General features: G+C 39.6%; 1 protein-coding gene across 4 annotated transcripts in view; it reads left to right on the forward strand.

Moving 5' to 3' along the window:
• The first annotated feature begins 1,262 nt into the window (after positions 1-1,262).
• Positions 1,263-17,681, forward strand: part of opa1 (OPA1 mitochondrial dynamin like GTPase) — a 124,781-nt gene continuing 108,362 nt past the window's right edge. For 2 of the 4 annotated variants that reach the window (XM_084693206.1, XM_084693207.1), the window contains exon 1: positions 1,263-1,455. In XM_084693206.1, the coding sequence (XP_084549332.1) occupies positions 1,427-1,455 (29 nt within the window). In that variant the 5' untranslated portion in view covers positions 1,263-1,426. The remainder of the gene's footprint in view (positions 1,456-17,681) is intronic. The other 2 variants (XM_084693208.1, XM_084693209.1) reach the window with 1 other exon arrangement.

A 17,681-nucleotide genomic window follows, 5' to 3' on the forward strand; every position in this document is an offset into this window, starting at 1 on the left:
TGACTGTGTTTCATTCAAATAAATAACCTGTGTAATGTAAATCTACAATTCAAGATGCATGTTTGTCCAGATCTTGGTCATGTTATTTTTCAGCAAGTTATTTAGAGCTAGCTATCTAACTGAAGCCGAGTAGAATCAGGATATGGTTTGGTTGCTAAGCTGTAGCCTAACGTTCTACCCACCCAAGTCAATCCAGTTTGCTTCAACAACAGAAGTGGAAACAAGTAATGTTATCATTTCAAATGATATATAGTCAATCTGTAGAAAACAGTGTTGTGTAGACACAATAGATTTATTTGCACGTTTTTTATTTCAAGTCTCCAACTTCGGTGTTTCAGCGAGTGATGCTGTTGGCCGTGTTGCGTCTTTGCTCCCCAGCTGCACTCGTTGAAAACCAACCAATCAGCGCGCAGCTGATCTAAATATTAATGAGCATACCATAAAATGAGGAAAGCTAGTGTTTTTTCCCGGGAACATTTCAGAGGATCTGTCAGTGGGCATAGAACAGCACCCGGGCCATTTTCAACCCAACCAATGTTACATACCCTATTTGGAGACCTCAAGAAACAGTGTGAAATACCCCCAAAAAACAGTCAATTGCCCCTTTAAACATCCGCAAAGCATATGCTCGAATGCCATCAATGATGATTTATTTGTAATGAAAATAAAGTACATGAAAAAAGTGGGCTACAATAATGTGGTGGCCAGGGGTGATGATTAGGTTACCACTTGTCACAATATGGTTGCCACAATTTGTCAAGCCATGAATATACCTATGCTATATATACATCGATCATTATTTATAATTATGGTAGGCCTACAGTGGCTGATATACTTTAAAATAAACCTTTATTATTTAAAGCCTATACATGATGATGTCCGGCACACTTATTTTTTTTGGGGGGGGGGGTGGGGGGGCGCCAAAATTGTTGCTGCATACCCTGACACTGCCCTTTGACACTGGGTAGTTGTCCCCCTGCCCGCAGAATCCCACTCCCCTACGCGTGAACGCGCACTGCCTTCCTAGCGTATTGCTAGTTTTAGTTTGACGAACCGAGGCGTTTAATTCATGTTTCATCAAAATATAAGTTATGTTGTGCTGCACTTGAGAGCCTAATCGATTTGTAGCCTATGTCGTGCTTCTCGGAGCAAACAGCCTCCGGGCCCGTACGTTCCCCACCCATGCCCCTGCTTGAGAGCTCCTGCATAGGAACATAAAACATCTGCCGTCGCAATCCGGGGTTGAGTTGGATGTTGGACTGGTTTTCAGGAAGTAGAGTGTCATTTAGATGTATGTGTGTCCTTAGCTTGCTAAAGTACCTACAATAGCAGGCTGACAAATGTGTTCCACGTGGAAATGTGAGCTGACTTGCGCCTAAAGAAGATTAATGTAATTTTAGCATTCACCCCTTATTGGAATTGGTCTATGTTGCGCGTCAGAAATAAAGTTGCATGGTAAGTTAAACATTGATTACATTACTCCCTACTAGCTAGCTAGCACAGCAAACTGACCGCTAGCTTGTCTAGCTGTCGTTAGAATAATAGTGGGACATGTAATGGTGTGTAATAGGTGGCTATTTGCTTCTTAAGCTAATTATATGAGGGGCCAACCACAAACGTGCTAGATAGCTGCTACATTTTTTGAGAAAAAACAAAATGTGTTTAAGCGGCCAAAATTGGCACAAAACATCACATAACCTTTGAGATCTCATCAGTGTGGAAGTTAGAGCTAGGTACGCGCTACAGCACATCGCCAACCTTTTAGAACGGATATTTTGTGCTCTATCTAGCAACTGTAGCCTGTCTGACTGTTGTGGTACTGGTAGGAGTACCAGTTTAAGTTTACTGTCGTTGGTAATGTACTCTACCTATCATTGAAGCCGAATAATGGAAGGCTCTAACTAGCTTGCTAATTAATACATGTATAAACTGCAAGTTTAGTGAAGACCAGTCTAGATAGCAATTTTCCGCTCTGATTGGGCTTGCTACAGTAACCTAACGCCCAAAGCACTGTGGTAGTATTCTACACACACATTTTGCCCACGTTTTTAACCAAATCAAAATACAAATGGCCTAATAACAGAAATGTATCTAAATCAGGGACCAGTAGTGCATCTGTTAGATTTAACGGGATTTCGATGGTCAGTCAACGGTCTATATCATTCATAGGCTTAGTGCAAGTACAGTACCCACACCTCAGCTACTATAGTCAAGTGTTGTTACAAAACCAACATTTTTGCTTTGATACTGATACCAAGTGTAATATTGCGGTACTCGATACAGAAACAATTAAGAGCACCAGCAACATTTTAGGAGCACCCACCGAATATTAAGCACCACAACTTGTGCATAATTTGAAAGCTTATGTCACACAACTCTGCTGTAAGTCCCTTTGTCTGTTGCTCCGTTCTCCTGTTTTTTAAAAACTCCTGTTTCACAAGCACAAAAGGGAACATTAGCCAATTGCTGATTTACCTGCATGGCTCGACAATAATGATGGCCCGGGACCAGTAAAAAGTAACAAAGGGACAGTTAAACTAGCAACTCACTGTCCTGATCGGGCCACTGCAAAGCGTTGATTGGAAAAAAATGTCATTGTAAAACTTAATATCCTGCATGTTTTTTATCTGCTAAATGCATAAATAAATTCGCAGCTTGTGGGGCGCACCGTTGGCCAATCAAGAGTTGAGTCGTGAGTAAAGAGTGATTGTCAAATTGTAATTACCAAATTTTTTTACAACTGGCGCGAGACACTGAAGTGAAGATGGCAGCAAAGGAGAGCTCAAACGGGAACAACTTTTTAAAATGGAACTAAGATGCACTGTGTCGTCTGTCTATGTTACTGTCTAAAGCAGACAAAAGTGGATCTTTTTACACAGGCACCAGCAATTTTTGAAAACAATCCCTGACCAGCCATGCTAATAGCAGACAGCAACTGGGGCCTGTACTACGAACCAAGATTTGGCGTTAGCGGGGTAACTTCAGGTTCAACCCAGGGTTTTCTGTACTACGACGGTGCATCACTTGTTACCGGGGTAGATCGCCATGGTAACACATGCTGAACGGCTAACCTGGTCGGGAGCAGGTTAAGTTGGAGATCAGAGATCATCCGGTATAAAAACCCCGCCCACTAACTAATTCTTGACGATAATGTCGTCACAGTTCATAGAAGATCCTGTGGAGCTTGGTGCGTGGATAGTGAGAGGTGCGCTCAGAAGAAACAGAACATTTAGAGACTGACAAAACCCTTTCGCATTCCCACATCAGTATCTTTCTGAAATATATAGGTTCTTAGCAGAGGGAATTACGTATATTGCCAGCTTCTTGAGCCGTATTTGGCCAATGCGACACATTGAAGCTGTGCACTCAGTCCCACAGACTGTATGCATATCGTTTTGTTATTTCGCTTTGGGTACTTTTATAGTGTGGTGATGCAGAGAACCTGAGCAAGAACAAGGTCTGCTGCGCAATATGCAACAGATTTTCTTTAATGGCTGTTGCCACCATATTCTGATTAATGTCGTGATGAAAAAGAGATTTCCAAAGTGCCCTTTGTAAAAACTTTGGACTCTAATATGTTGACAAAATGAAACAAGGTTTTTCACTCAATGTTCTGATTTCCGTTCTGGAAATGTATGCAAATAATATCATATTTTACAACTTAATCATTTGCTTATTTAAACATACATTTACAGGAAACTAGTAATGAAAACAATATTTGACCTAGCCTACTATTAGTTATCAACTGGGGAGGTTTCATGTTGATATATTATCCCTATTCACTGGTGTGTCTCCCCTTAACCCATTCTGTTGTCCTTGGGTTGCTTTGAGCCATTTTCTAATCATTTCCATATCAGAAATGTTTTTTTCCCCCCAATCAAAACCTTTCAAACCTAGAAGAACAATCGATATCTGTACAAAGCTCTTCACAAGTGATACATAAATGATCATTTCACTACTTTCATTGAATTTTGATGTTTCATTCACTTTTATAGCATTTTTAGGACATTGAAAGAGATAAGTGGTGAAAATCCCCAGAAAAGATTCAAAAGGCACAACAAAAAGGCAACAAAAAGGTATTAAATAGACCAAAACGTAAAACAAAGTTTAACAAATACATCCTCATGTGTTCTCCCTTCCCTAGGAATACAGAAAAATATGTCAGTGTAACTAAGTTTTGTGTAATTCATCCAGTCAATTACTATCTCTTCTCATATTCCAGTTTTTCTGTCTCCAGCCTTGTTTTTTTTAAAGCCTCTTATAATCGAGCTCCAGGGTTTATTTTTATACAGGGCCCCTCACAGTGTCTGCTCCAACCTAATACAAAAGAACATTGTCCCTTTCCAAGGCACACTTGGTCAAAGTTGAAGGTGTCCATTTGACTATTACAAGGTTCATTGCTTATACTTTGTGTCTTTGTCTTGGCTTTGAAGTGGAGACCCTAGGCTCGGGGAGGAAGACGTTCCTATTCCTGCTGAGTTTAACACCATAGCAATTTAATCAATTGAGTCATATTTGAAATGAGCAGTTTAAGGACTTGTGTCTTATGTTGAGACCACCACCATTAGTAAGTTATCACAGACACTTCAATCACAGCCACACGTTCAAACACTCTCACCATCTGTGTTGCAAGTGGTAAATACAACTCAAAAGTGTACCCCCAAAATGTGCAAGCAGACACAGTTTCCTGATCATCTAGGACCTGGATGAGAAAGTAAATGGTATATTGGATCAATATTTAGCAACCACATATGGCATACATACTGGCGTATGACTATTAGTTTCACTGTTACCTCTGTATGGCACAGTGGGACGACAGTCACTGCAGAGAACAGTAATACATTTCACTCCTACAATATTCATAAATAATTGTTGAATGAACATTGTCACATAGATTAGGCTACTTGAAACATACATATGCCTGGGCTTCCAACCTGCTGCCACCAGGGTCTGAAGAAATGCCCCCTTCCATCATGGGGTGACCCTGATAGATATCCTAAAAAAGGGACTAGTTCAGGCAATTCAGCCTTGTACTTGTTGGCCTTAAAATATGTAAGTATTGGCTTACCGTTTTGAATTATGGTTTTATTTTTATTTGCTCCCACAATCGTTTGCCACTGCAGGGTTGCCACTGCAGGGTTACAACTAAAATAATACAGCAACAAAAGTTTAACGTTGTGGAATGCACACGTGTAATTATGATCACATCTTCAATAAGTCATGTAGCTTACGCATTTACAGCGTCTGCTATTTTCTGCCAGATTGGCTGCAGCGACATTGTTGAATTTTGCCTATATTATATGTCTGTATTCCTGATATGATTGTATTACAATATTTCACGCAAGAGGAGCAGACAAAGTTTGTAAGATTGTCTGATCTGAAGAAGTTAAAATTCAACGTACTAAGTCTGAGTATTGGATCAAAAGTTTGAAACAGTACAGGAAATCCGACAGAGTTTGATGCAAAGAGTTTTATTGGAATCCAAAAAGGCAGGGTGATTCCAAAAAACGTGAGTGTGATTCAGCAGAACCAGACTGAAGAAATTCTCTCCAAACACTCTCTTTTATATCAAAACCTTATCAGTTCTGTAAGTTTTACTATTGGTACAATATTTGTTTTGTCACAATTAATTTAACTTCTAATTGGATCTCTCTGAGAGATTCAGATTGCAGGTGCATAGAGAAGTCATCTATTTTTTGTATATTTTGTATATTTGTTTGATTAACGCTCTTTTTGGCCTAGCAAACTTTGTAGTTTTTTTCACATGCTGTTGCAACAACTACCGACGTTAGAAAAACTACAAGCCCTCTGTGACATGCTTGCGTGTAAAAAGGGCTATACAAATAAATTTGATTTGATTTGATACAACACCACACCGGATCTAGCTAGACCGGAAACAAAACAACAGGCACGCCAAACACTCGTTTGGCTTGCGAGCTGGCTAAAGAGTAGTAGCAGAGCCCGTTTACGGATATTAGACATTCTCTGGTAGTAGGCTAACGTTACGTTTTGAGTGGATGACGAGCGCGAGATGCCGAAATGGATGCCAATAAGATTCTGAATGGAAAGTTTGCTTTTAAAAAGTTGCCAAATGGTTCTATTGACAAGACCAGTGATCTGTGTGTTTTGTCGTTGTAAACTGAGCTATCATCGCAGCACGTCCAGTCTGAAATACCACTTGATGGCCAAGCACACAGCTGATGCGAATTCTCTGCCCCCTCGTCAAAGCCAGGCGATTGCAATGTTGTTTTCAATAAAAAAAATATTTGCACAAAGCAATCCGAACCACTTTTCTATGTTGATAAGAGAATTAAAATTTGAAAAAAGATTGGGACAAAAAGAAATCAGGGACATTTAGAATAGATAAAAATGTGCGATTAATTGTGATTAATCGCGAGTTAACTATGACATTAATGCGATTAATCGCGATTAAATATTTTAATCGTTTGACAGCACTAGTATAAACGTAATCAAATGGCATTCTTCATCATATATCCATACTCATTCTTCATCTTCATAATTACAACAGTGTGATATTTTTCCACTTCAGTTCCTCCTCTGTGAAATATGCGGCTCTTGTTCTGTCCATGTTTGCGATTGGACATACGGTTCAATCACCGCCCCTTTATGTGAACGCGCACGTCTCTAGATTGGAAAGATCTGGGTTGAGTTAGAGAATTGATAACCGCCGTCGTAGTACCGCTTATCGTGACTGCGATTGTTAGGCTTTGCGTAGCCGGGTAACTGAAAGTAATCCAGAGCATGTTGATCTTGATCCGTTGTACAGGCCCCTGGTTTGCGGGTGGTTGACAAAACATCTTCCGGGCCGTTGACCATTGGTCAATAATTTAAATGAAGATGCCCATTGTGTTATTGCATGACTTATAACAACGGCACATCACGTAATTAAGACGGACCAGCCGTTCGCCTCGTTCCCCCTGGCTATTGTTAAAGTTTGCCAATCTAGGGTGGAGAAGAATACAAGGTTAAATGCCAGACCAAGTTCTTTGTAGTTTATTAATAAGAAATGATTGTAGTTTATTGATAAGAAATGCAATCAACAATTAATACAACACACCAGGATGTTCTCAGTCTAGTACAGTAAACAAAATTCTGTTTACCTGTCCTTGGGAGACAGGTCTTGTACCCCCCAAGAGAGGCAGGTGTTTGTTTGGTGATTGGTCAAAAGAGCAAGGGGAAGGGATTCCATTCAAGGATCTGATGATGTTCAGAGAGGGGGGGGGGACAGATAAGACCCAAAGGTCTGATGCAATAAAAGGGGGGCGGTTCTCCAAAGTAGGGAGTAGGTCATCCCAAGGTCCTGAAGATGTATGGGGTGATGGAGGCAGGGTCTCCAGGGCTGATGATATGGGGTGGTGGGCAGGGTCTCCAAGCAGGGCTCGACATTAAGGCTTGTCCGCTTGTCCGGGACAAGTGGATTTTTTGTAGGGCAAGTGGAAGAGAACTTTACTTGTCCCACTGGACAAGTTAAAACTCAAACCAAATAAAATGCTATGTTACTTCACGTTATGTTCTAATTATTACGTCTATTTTACCGAATTTATTTGACCGAATTCTGCATTAGCAAAACACAAAATAAGTGGCTTCGTCCCAAGATCAGACCGTGCAGCTAATTTAATGGTAAACACTTGAACGGGGGCTTATTACCTGAAAAAGTATTTACTGTGTCATCGCAATTACACTCTCAGGGCTTAAAAACTGTGTGACTTGCTCAAGTAGGCAAATGGCTAGACCATTTCATAATAAATTCAGTAAATCAAACGCTGTAAGACCCAGTGAAATGTTATACAGCTAGCAAACTAACGTTAGCTAGCATTGCTACGACATTGGCTAACTCTACTTCGGTAGGCTATCCTCAGTATTTGCAAGCTATCTAAACTTATACTGTATCTAAAATAAGAGAAATGGCCGCGAGACAAGCTTTCACAGGTGTTCGCGTGTCTATGTTGCTTCACTCCGTGGGCCTGCACCTCGTCCATTACTGTTTACAACGTTAGCAGGACAACTTGGTTTGCGTTGCCTTCTCAGCGTGAGAAGTACAAGGTTTGGTGTGAGAGCGTCTGAGCAGGGGCGATTCTAGGATCAGACCTCTAGGGTTGCTCAGTCCCCAATTAGAATGTGACATGAATACAGTGCCTTGCAAAAGTGCTAAACCCCCTTGCTATTATAAATCCCTAATTTCACTTGATAGCAATTAATACATGTATTATTATGAAAAATATTGAATGAATAAAAAAACTAAGGATGTCCCTTTCTTCATGAACTACCAGCATCAAATGATAATAAAGAATAATGTATATTTTTAGGGGTGCTTGAGCACCTGCTTGAGCACCTACTTTACAGTTGAATATTAGCTGGTATTTAACTACATACATTTAACTGATACAAATGCTGCTAAAGCTTGCTAGGTACACCACTGCCGACGCTAGCAAACTAGAAACGTCAACACCATTTAAAAAAAATATTAAATTATAAATCTTTACCCGGACAAGTGACTTTTGTGTCTGGACAAGTGAAACGTTAATGTACTTGTCCGAAGGACAAGTGCCTCAAAAAGTTAATGTCAAGGCCTGTCCAAGGGAAAAGGGGGCATCCAGAGAGGAGGGAGTTCGGGTCTCCAGGGGGAAAGGGCCTTTTAGAGAGAAGGGGAGTATGGTTAGGTATGGGGATTGTTAATTTTTATTGATATTGATACCATTTTCGAGAGTGCTTAACGATTCGAGCCTTGATTGATACCACTATCGATACTTTTCTATCATTTATATAACTAACTTGTGTACGTAAAACGTAAAATAGAACAAGGGGAATGTGTTGCTCTCTGGAGGCTGGCTAAAAGGAGCACATATTGGGACAATGAATGCTGGCTCTGGCTAAATCTACATATGTCCACTGCAGATGTACTATCCACAACCTGGATGAGTAATTAAATGACTGATTGGTCGGTTGACGAAGTTACATTGATGATCGACTTTATGAAAAGTTGAACACGTTTCAACAAAAAACACCTGATATAGATAAATGACTATCTAACCAAACCTTCCTTATCTTATCCCTATTTTCTTCTTTTCATTGTTTTTGTTTAACGAGGTGCTTAAGCAGCCCACAGAGCCATACTCCCGTTGTGTTTTGAATGATCATCAGCGGGGGAGGGGGGGGCTAGTCTTTACTCACACACCGGTCCGGTTCGCGCATGTATCTAATTTTAAGGGCCTATGCGAGTAAAATAGTTGCACTGTACAGTCCCCCCAGGATTTCGCGGGCCTTTTTTGTGATAGTTGCGGGCTAAAATTCCTGATTTCGCGGGAGCTATTCCAAAAAGTTGCGATGAAATTGCGGGAGCAAGTGAGAGTTGCAATAAAAAGTTGCACATTTCCCTCTTAGTAATTTTAAGTTTGAGTTATTAGTTGAAAAATAGGTAACTAATAAACAAACATTCATTAAAAAATAAAACCACTGAGAAATGGTCCCCTAAATAGCCTTACTAACATGCCAAACAAAAGATAACCAGGACTACAAAAATGTAGCAAAATACACAACATGAAACAGATACCTATGGATCAACAAAATTCAAGTATACAAAAAAGTCAGTTCAACTCGAACTCAATACGGAAGTAATGCGGAAAGGAGAGAGTGAGAGGACATTTCTCGCTCAGTATTCATTTGTGCAACTGGTTGTCAACAATTGATGCTGCTCACGGGCATGTCCCGCCTCCTGCCAGTGGCATGTACTTCCGATGCCACATGCCAGTTAAAGATTTAACCAGTGTTAGGAAAGTTCACTTTCTACATGAACTGGTTCAGTTCATAGTTCAGGATTGTTAACAAATTTCACAGCTCCCAAAAATTAACTAGTTCAGTAATTTTTTTTCAATATTTGCGATCTATAATTTTTCTAAATTACTTCCACAGCCCATACAGAACCACAGATGGCAATTATTTTATTAGTTTAACGCTGAAACAGTCAGATTTCATCTTCATATCCAATTTTTTATCCTTATCCAACCAGGATTGTGAAAAAGTGAATTCGCATTGAAGGGAGGAATCTCCTAGCCTCGCTGCCAGCCCAACTTATCCCCGCCCACAAAACAATTTGGTCGGGAAGTTGGGTCTGGAGGGGCTTGATTGCGGAAAAACTATATTCGAACAGGAGCTGTTCAGACCAATGAAATTGTCAGGGCGGGCTTTATACGATGATGGACAGATGATCAACAGTAATCAACAACGTCACCAAAGAGCGCTTGGGTTGAATTAGTTTTCAACAAACAACATATTACGTTGCTCTGATTGGTTGTAGGTCTATCCAATTGAGTGAAGAGGCATTTGTTTTACGAGCTCGGTTGACACACGCCCCATAGTCACAGCCCAACGGAGAGTTGTCAGACTCATATTCTGACCAAAATTATGAGTATTAGAACGTCAGGCTAGGAATCTCCCTTTTTTTTTTACAAAAAATATTGAAATCTCTATCTGTCTGCAATACCGCTCTCGGCCTCTACGCAACTTCGGCACTCTCATGCTTGCCAGGCATAGACAGTAGAAGAAAGCACACGCAGCGATTGACTGGTTTGGCAATCCGAGATACAGAACTGTTAACGGTGTGTTTTTCGCCTGGAAGTCTCTAGAAATCTGGCACCTTATTGAACAAATTTAAAATGTGAAAGAGTTCACAGACACCAGAATGAACGCGTTCACAGTATCGTTCATCAGGCAGGAAAACACTACATTCAGTTCACGTTCACCAAAATTATGAACAAGTTCATAACTCTAACTTAAGTTCAATGAGCGTGTTCAGGCGCAACACTGAATTTAACCCCTACTGGGGAGAGTTGGGGGAGACAACGATAATTGGTCAAAGTTGCGGGAAAATTGCAGTGATTGGTTAAAATTGCAACGTTGCGCTGAATTCGCGGGGAATTGTTGAATTTGCGTGAATTGGTGCGATCGCAACATCGCAAATTCCTGGAGAGTCTGATTGTAGAGCCCTGAATTGTCTTATTATTGTCAACAATTAAAATGTTGCCAAGCCTGTGACCACTTAGTTTTGTACGTACAACCATCCTTCCAGGCAACAAAATGAGAAATGAAGCGTAGTAAGCGTCAGGAAAATTACATTCTTTGTTTAGTTTAAAGGCGGTTGGGGGGGGCAATTCAATAGAATTTAGTAATTTTGTTAGACAATCTATGTATGTTTGTGCACCAGGGATTTGATTTAAATCCGCTGCAACAACAAATTGATTAAATCAATTATTAAAAGCGTTGGCAACGAATTCCATTGTTGATTTGTTGTGTTGCGCGATTATTACGCCACTCAATATGTCGTGGAGATGTTTGAGTATAAAAAAAAAAGTATTTGTTGAGCACTGAGCGGAGGTAGAGGAAAGGCCATCGGAGAGACGTCGTTGAGTAACGTTCTGAAACGCATGGCGGAGGCAGAGAAATCAGTACGACCCAAGTCATCCAAGTTGTGGGAGCATTTCACACTAAATACATCAAAACAGTGTGTTAATTGACCGAGGTGAAGTTAGTTTCATATTCAACATTCGTGTCACATTCGGAAGATGCTACTTTGCAGCATCGCGTTAGGGACGGGGTGAAAACAACCCATACCATTTTGAAAAATTTTGACTTTTATAATATTTTTTCGAATATAAAACTTCAAATAGACACCAGAGTATCTTAACAATGTCTGGTATACTTCCACAGCCTTAACTTTTTCAATGAAGTTCCAAATAAAATGATAAATCACTAATCTTTGAAAATAGCTTCATCCTTGCTAATCTTAATTTTTTTCAAAATTGTGTCAAAAATCTTAATTATTCTAATAAAGTCTTTTCAATAAAGTTTTAAACAAAATTCAAATAAGTTGCTCATCTTGGAAGACAGCATTAAATCAACGCTAATATTAATAACTTTTTCAAAATTGTGTGCCTGTTAGTGCAATAAAATCTTCAGAACGTGCACAATGAATTTGCAGTGTCAGTTCGGTTTTTGAATAAAGGGTTGGAAATTCATACTTTTTTGTTTTTTTATCTGATTAATCGATTATTAAAATAATTGTTAGTTGCAGCCCTAGACCGTAGTACTGTATAGCCTCATCCTTTTTCAGATTTCTGTGAAACTTGCTAAATAAAAGTTAGCTAGCTACACTATGTACCCTTTAAGCTAAATATTTATAACTTGTTTGGCCAATTTGATTGTGGAAAAAAAGTCAAACCTTTTTAGTAATGGAGAGGAGTATAGCTAGAGCTATAACTAGTTTCTTTGGGGGGGGGGGGGGGGGGGATTCCGGATTTTCCACTAATCACTAGAATGGTCATAACTTTAACAAAATGATATATTTTCTAATCTGTTTCCTGTTCTACTATGCCCACATAATTATGTATGTTTCATATGCTCCAAGTTTTCCTTCATCTTGTAATAAAAATAATGGTTGAAAATTAGGTTGGACAAACAGAGAAGATTATTGTAAAGGTTGCTGTTTGAAATCTTCTTGTTAAAGAATAATTTATTTAATAATCATGCATACATTTATACAATTAGAAAGTCCTTCTCTTCCATATGGTATAAACAGTTCAGGTGTATGATTTAATACGAAAATGTATTAAAATATGCATGCATGCCTCTATACACAACGGATGCGGGACAACCATAGACTTGTACAGTAGACCAAGCGAGCCTACTTTTTAAAGATGGCGTCCCCATTCATTTCTATGGATGCTCAGTGGCGCAGTGAGGCCAGACCCCCATCCCCCGCTCCTCGGCTAGAGCAGCGGTTCTCAAACTTTTCCCCTGGCGACCCCCCCCCAAAATTCCGTGGCGACCCCCTATTAAATGTTTTGCTTATTTTAAAACCTGTGTATTGCATGTTCCTACAATTGTACAAACTGAAAGGAAAATAATCAAAGAAGAAACAATTATATCAAAGGAAAAATGACAAGATGCCTAGTTTAGTTATAACAAGAACTTAAACATGACAGAACAGTGCATCTGCAGAACTGTTTATACCATATCGAAGAGGAGAACTAAGGGATTTTTATGATATGAATAAAAATATGATTACTTAAGGAAAATAATGTTTTATCAAGGTGATTTCAGGCAGCCATCTTTTACATACACTTCTCCATCCACCATACCTCATCAGACAATTTAATACATTTTTAACCACTTTATTTACAGTATGGAGAAATACTTTGAGTAGTTGGAATATCCACAAATTTGTGGGAAATGTAGAACAGAAGACAGATTAGAAATGTCATATTTTCAATAAAAGTTATGACCATTCTAGTGACTAGTGGAAACATGGGGGAAACTGGAATTCTCATCCCCCAAAAGTAGCTAGCGCTATGGCTGGATACTTCTCTCTAACTAAAAAACGTTTCTTCCACAATCGACCGAATTGGCAAAACAAGGCTTGTACATTTACATTACAGTGTACATAATCTAGCTAGATAATGTTGTTTTTCCAAGTTTTCTAAAATCTACTCAAATTGAGGCTTAACAGTGCTACTACTACCGTCATAGCTGCCTGTCCGGCATGTCGGACACGTAATTATTTTCTAAAAAACTTGCGTCACTCCCACAAACAAATTCTTCGTAAGTAAAAATGTTTTTAATTGACAATATTGACGATACATATAAAGAAACTTGTCTTTACTCATATCGTCTCTGATTTCAATTTGAAGCTGTAAATCTAACACTGTAGGCAATCTCCCATGGTATCCGCTCTGGCTCCGCCTCAGAAAACAATGGCTGCCGTTGCTGACGATACATTTATTTCCCCCTCCCAGTAACCCCTTAGCCAATGATATGTGCTTCGAGCTTAAGTTGTCATGAGTATCTGGTAGTTTTCAGAAATAGAATCGGTGATTGGACGGCAAAGATATTAAAGCAGGAAACATGGGAATTTTATTTCCCATATTTGAATTGTCCGGCAGGAATCATCTTGCCTCCGAACATTTTTAACTACCCCCTGAAAACCCCAAAAGGGGTTGTGACCCCCACTTTGAGAACCGCTGGGCTAGAGGACGTTTTTAAAGAGTAGGCGTGCTGTGTCGACTGTATATTAGTCTGAGTGAGGCAAGCGAGAGCCCAAAATGGCCGCGCCATCTTTCCAGTTCCGGGTTGTGTGCAGAGCAGTGGCTTGCTATACACGTCATACGCGTGTGAGCTAAGGCATTGCAGTTAGAAAACTGGTAGAATGGGGTACAAGTCCGATCATGAAGCAGATACATCATGTGAACTTTACGAAAATCATTGCTATTTGTACTGTATAGTAGGGCTGGGAGATAAATAGATACAAATATCGAAGTAATGACTTCCCTCAATAAAGATATCGTAACATTAATTCAGTTTCGATAATGTCGATAGAGAATAATTAGGAACAGCAGTCCATTTAATTTCTGTGATGTAGCAGGAAGTTGCGGAGAAATGGTAGCCGACGCTCACTAAAGTATACTGAGCACCTCGAGTGGAGTAGCTAATGTTAACCGCGGAAAATGAGTCTTAATGCCGAAAACGGCGGCAGCGATAGCCATGGCGAGGGAGTAACTTCCAATGAAGAAATTATTGATAAAAACGGTTGGTCTTCTTCAGTTGGTCTTCAATTTGGAAGTGGTTTGGCTTTTTGAAATCCAACAAAGAGCAGAGCAATGTTTGGTGCAAATTTTGTAGACAAACAGGTGGCTACCAAGTCTGGTAATACGACAAACTGCAAATGTGGACTTCTCGATAGGTCTACAAACGCATTTGTAAGCAGAGATTTGTTAAAATGTTTGTTAACTGAGACAGTTCAGGGCTCCAGACTAACTTTTTTTTACTAGGAGCACAGTAGCCCCTGACTGAAAATTTTAGGAGCGCAAGAGGAAAATTTAGGGGCACACCTTATATTGACCTGCAATGCATTTATTAATGTAACTAGAGAGGGTACAATTCAGTGGCAATTTTAGACCCTTTTTAGGAGTGCTCAATAGGGATGGGCGTGGTTAATCGAATATCCGGATATCCTAAAGTAAGTTAGTATTCGAATACTTTTTTCGAATACTTATGAGCGTAGTTTGATTAAAAAAATGTTTTATTGAAAAACCGTCGCGACATGTTGTGAATTCTAATAGTTGTGACGTTAGAAAATGATGAAAACCATCAAAAAAGGTAGGCTACGCATGCGTTCTGCTGCGAGTCTCCTTTCATTTAATTTGGCGCTACAAGAAGCAGTGTCCTGGCAGTACCACGCAGCAACCTCAGTTCCTGCAGTCTTTTCTACGCCGGCCTGCTCGTAAAACGACTCCGTACTCGCCTCTCCCCTGAGCATGTTTACATGCTAATTCGCCTGAATAAAAATGCGTATGGCTAATGCAGTTGTGGCTTATTTATTTTCTTACCAGTAGCCATGTAGAGCTAGCGTAATCGGCTGTTTATGTTTGCAATGTGTGGTGGCGCACCTTATCCTATAGGATTCCGGTTCCAAGTTAATATCCAAGTTAATATGCAATATTTCTCCATGTGTCTTTCGTTTTTATGGAGGATAGCCTACCCAATGTGTTTAATTTAGTCCAATGTAGCCTACTTTTTATTTCACATAATAATAGGCTAATCGTTTTTCCGCCAAATTAAGAGCCTTCGTCTGAAGACGCAGCGTTTTTTCAAGTTCATTGTCTTTTCGTCATGTTAATAAATTGATCTTTCATTTGTTTTCTTTATTCAACCCTTATTTAATCTAATAGTTTAACAGTCCCAAAAATTGCCAGAATGTGTGGTGGTTCATGTGTTTACTGTATGCTTTGCGTCACGTCAGGCTGATTACATAACGGAACCACATTGATAAAATAGATTATCCGGATATTCAAAAATAATTTCGGATACTATTCGAATAGTGAAATCAGTTCAAATCTCCATCCCTAGTGCTCAAGCACCCCTAAATTTAATCTCAGCACCCCTAAAAATAATATATTTTTAAAATATATTGTTTTATCATTTGATGCTGGTAGTTCATGAAGAAAGGGACATCCTTAGTGTTTTCATTCAATATTTTGCATAATAATACATGCATGTATCAATTGTTATCCAGTGAAATTAGGGATTTATATTAGCAAGGGGGTTTACGTTTAGCACTTTTGCAAGGCACTGTATTCATGTCACATTCTCATTGGGGGCTGAGCCCCCATAAAGGTCTGATCCTAGAATCGCCCCTGGGACAATTTCTGGGGAAATTGTGGGATTTGCCTGCGTCGGATGCAGATGGGTCCGTTTTTTTACTGTCATTTTTACAACTGACAGCGACGCACCATATAAGCTTGAGTTTAAGTACATTATTTAATGTGACATTACGTACTGTACATGCAAGTCTTAGCTAAATGACTTAAATGTATGATGCACTTTTCGATCAGTCCTCTGACACAACAACACGATACTTGCTGAGTATAACAGCCACCAGCTCAAACACAGGCAGGGATACGCTAGCAACGCTAGTGCTAAATAAGTATTTAGCTGCAAGGCTCCATGACGCCGGGTAAGTAGAGCTTGTGAAACTGCTCACCAAAAGAACGAAGGGTAACCCACTTGTCTGGCAGATTAAGACAAGTTCGTAGGAACCTAGCGAAAAATAGCCTAAACTTTCGAAGACTTTTAGCGAGGTTTATAGCTACCTAACGAAAAATAGCCTAAACATTTCTAGACTTTTAGCTACGGTACTAATGCTGAGGGCACGCAGATATCGCTGTCTTACTAGAACGTCGTATCTATGCGTCGTTGCTAACGTATGTTGACATTGTGCAGCCAATAAATTCAAAATGTGTAGGTCGCACATGCGCGAGTGCTTGTAAAAAATGCTCGCACTGTCTCAAAAACTGGGCGCAAAATGCGACCATTTGATTGCAGTCTGGAGCCCTGCAGTTGAAATGTCCATATTTGGTTGATTATATAGTACAACAATACGTGGGAAAATCCCAAATCAAACATGACAAATCTGCAGCAGACGCCATGTTGTTAACATCTCCAAGGCAAGCGCTTGCTAGGTCCGTAAATTGTTTGTGGACCTCTTAGAACGTCTCTGGACCAATAAGAACAGCGCATTGGTCCAATTATAATATTAGTATGAGAAACCTTTTTTACCACCTGAAGCAAAATCACTTGTTGGAACATGCAGAAAGTGTGAGTTTGCGCCAAGGTATTGATAAAAAGCAAGGTTTTAAAAAGCTTAAGTTACTTGATCCCAGGTGTGTGCTCCCTGGCCGCAGACATTTTTCTCACACCGCGCTTTATGCTGAGTGAAGGGAAAAAGTTGAGGAAGAGACTTATTTTGCTTCTACTATGGATCTGTGGTCAATCATCTTAATTAGTGTTATCGAATGGAAATTTTAATATCTATATCGATAATTTTTTACCCATATTGCCCAGCCCTACTGTATAGTATTACTTTCACTTGTTTTTTTTTTATATAGGCCTATTGAAGATCATACGTTCCACATAGGACTCACCACATACGTTGTTCTTTTTGCCTCGTGTTTTTAGTATGACTGTTTAAGTATTGTTGTTAAAGTAGTAGTGATTAAAGAAACTGTAAACTCGAATATCTTGCTCTGTGGTTGTTCTAGCTCGGCAAAGCAAGCTAAGTTGAATAGGCATAGGCCTAACCATAACAACAACCACAACCATAACAGGGCTCT

Source organism: Hypomesus nipponensis, chromosome 26 (genome assembly GCF_054491055.1).
Source record: "Hypomesus nipponensis isolate SF chromosome 26, ASM5449105v1, whole genome shotgun sequence".
Taxonomy (NCBI): domain Eukaryota; kingdom Metazoa; phylum Chordata; class Actinopteri; order Osmeriformes; family Osmeridae; genus Hypomesus; species Hypomesus nipponensis.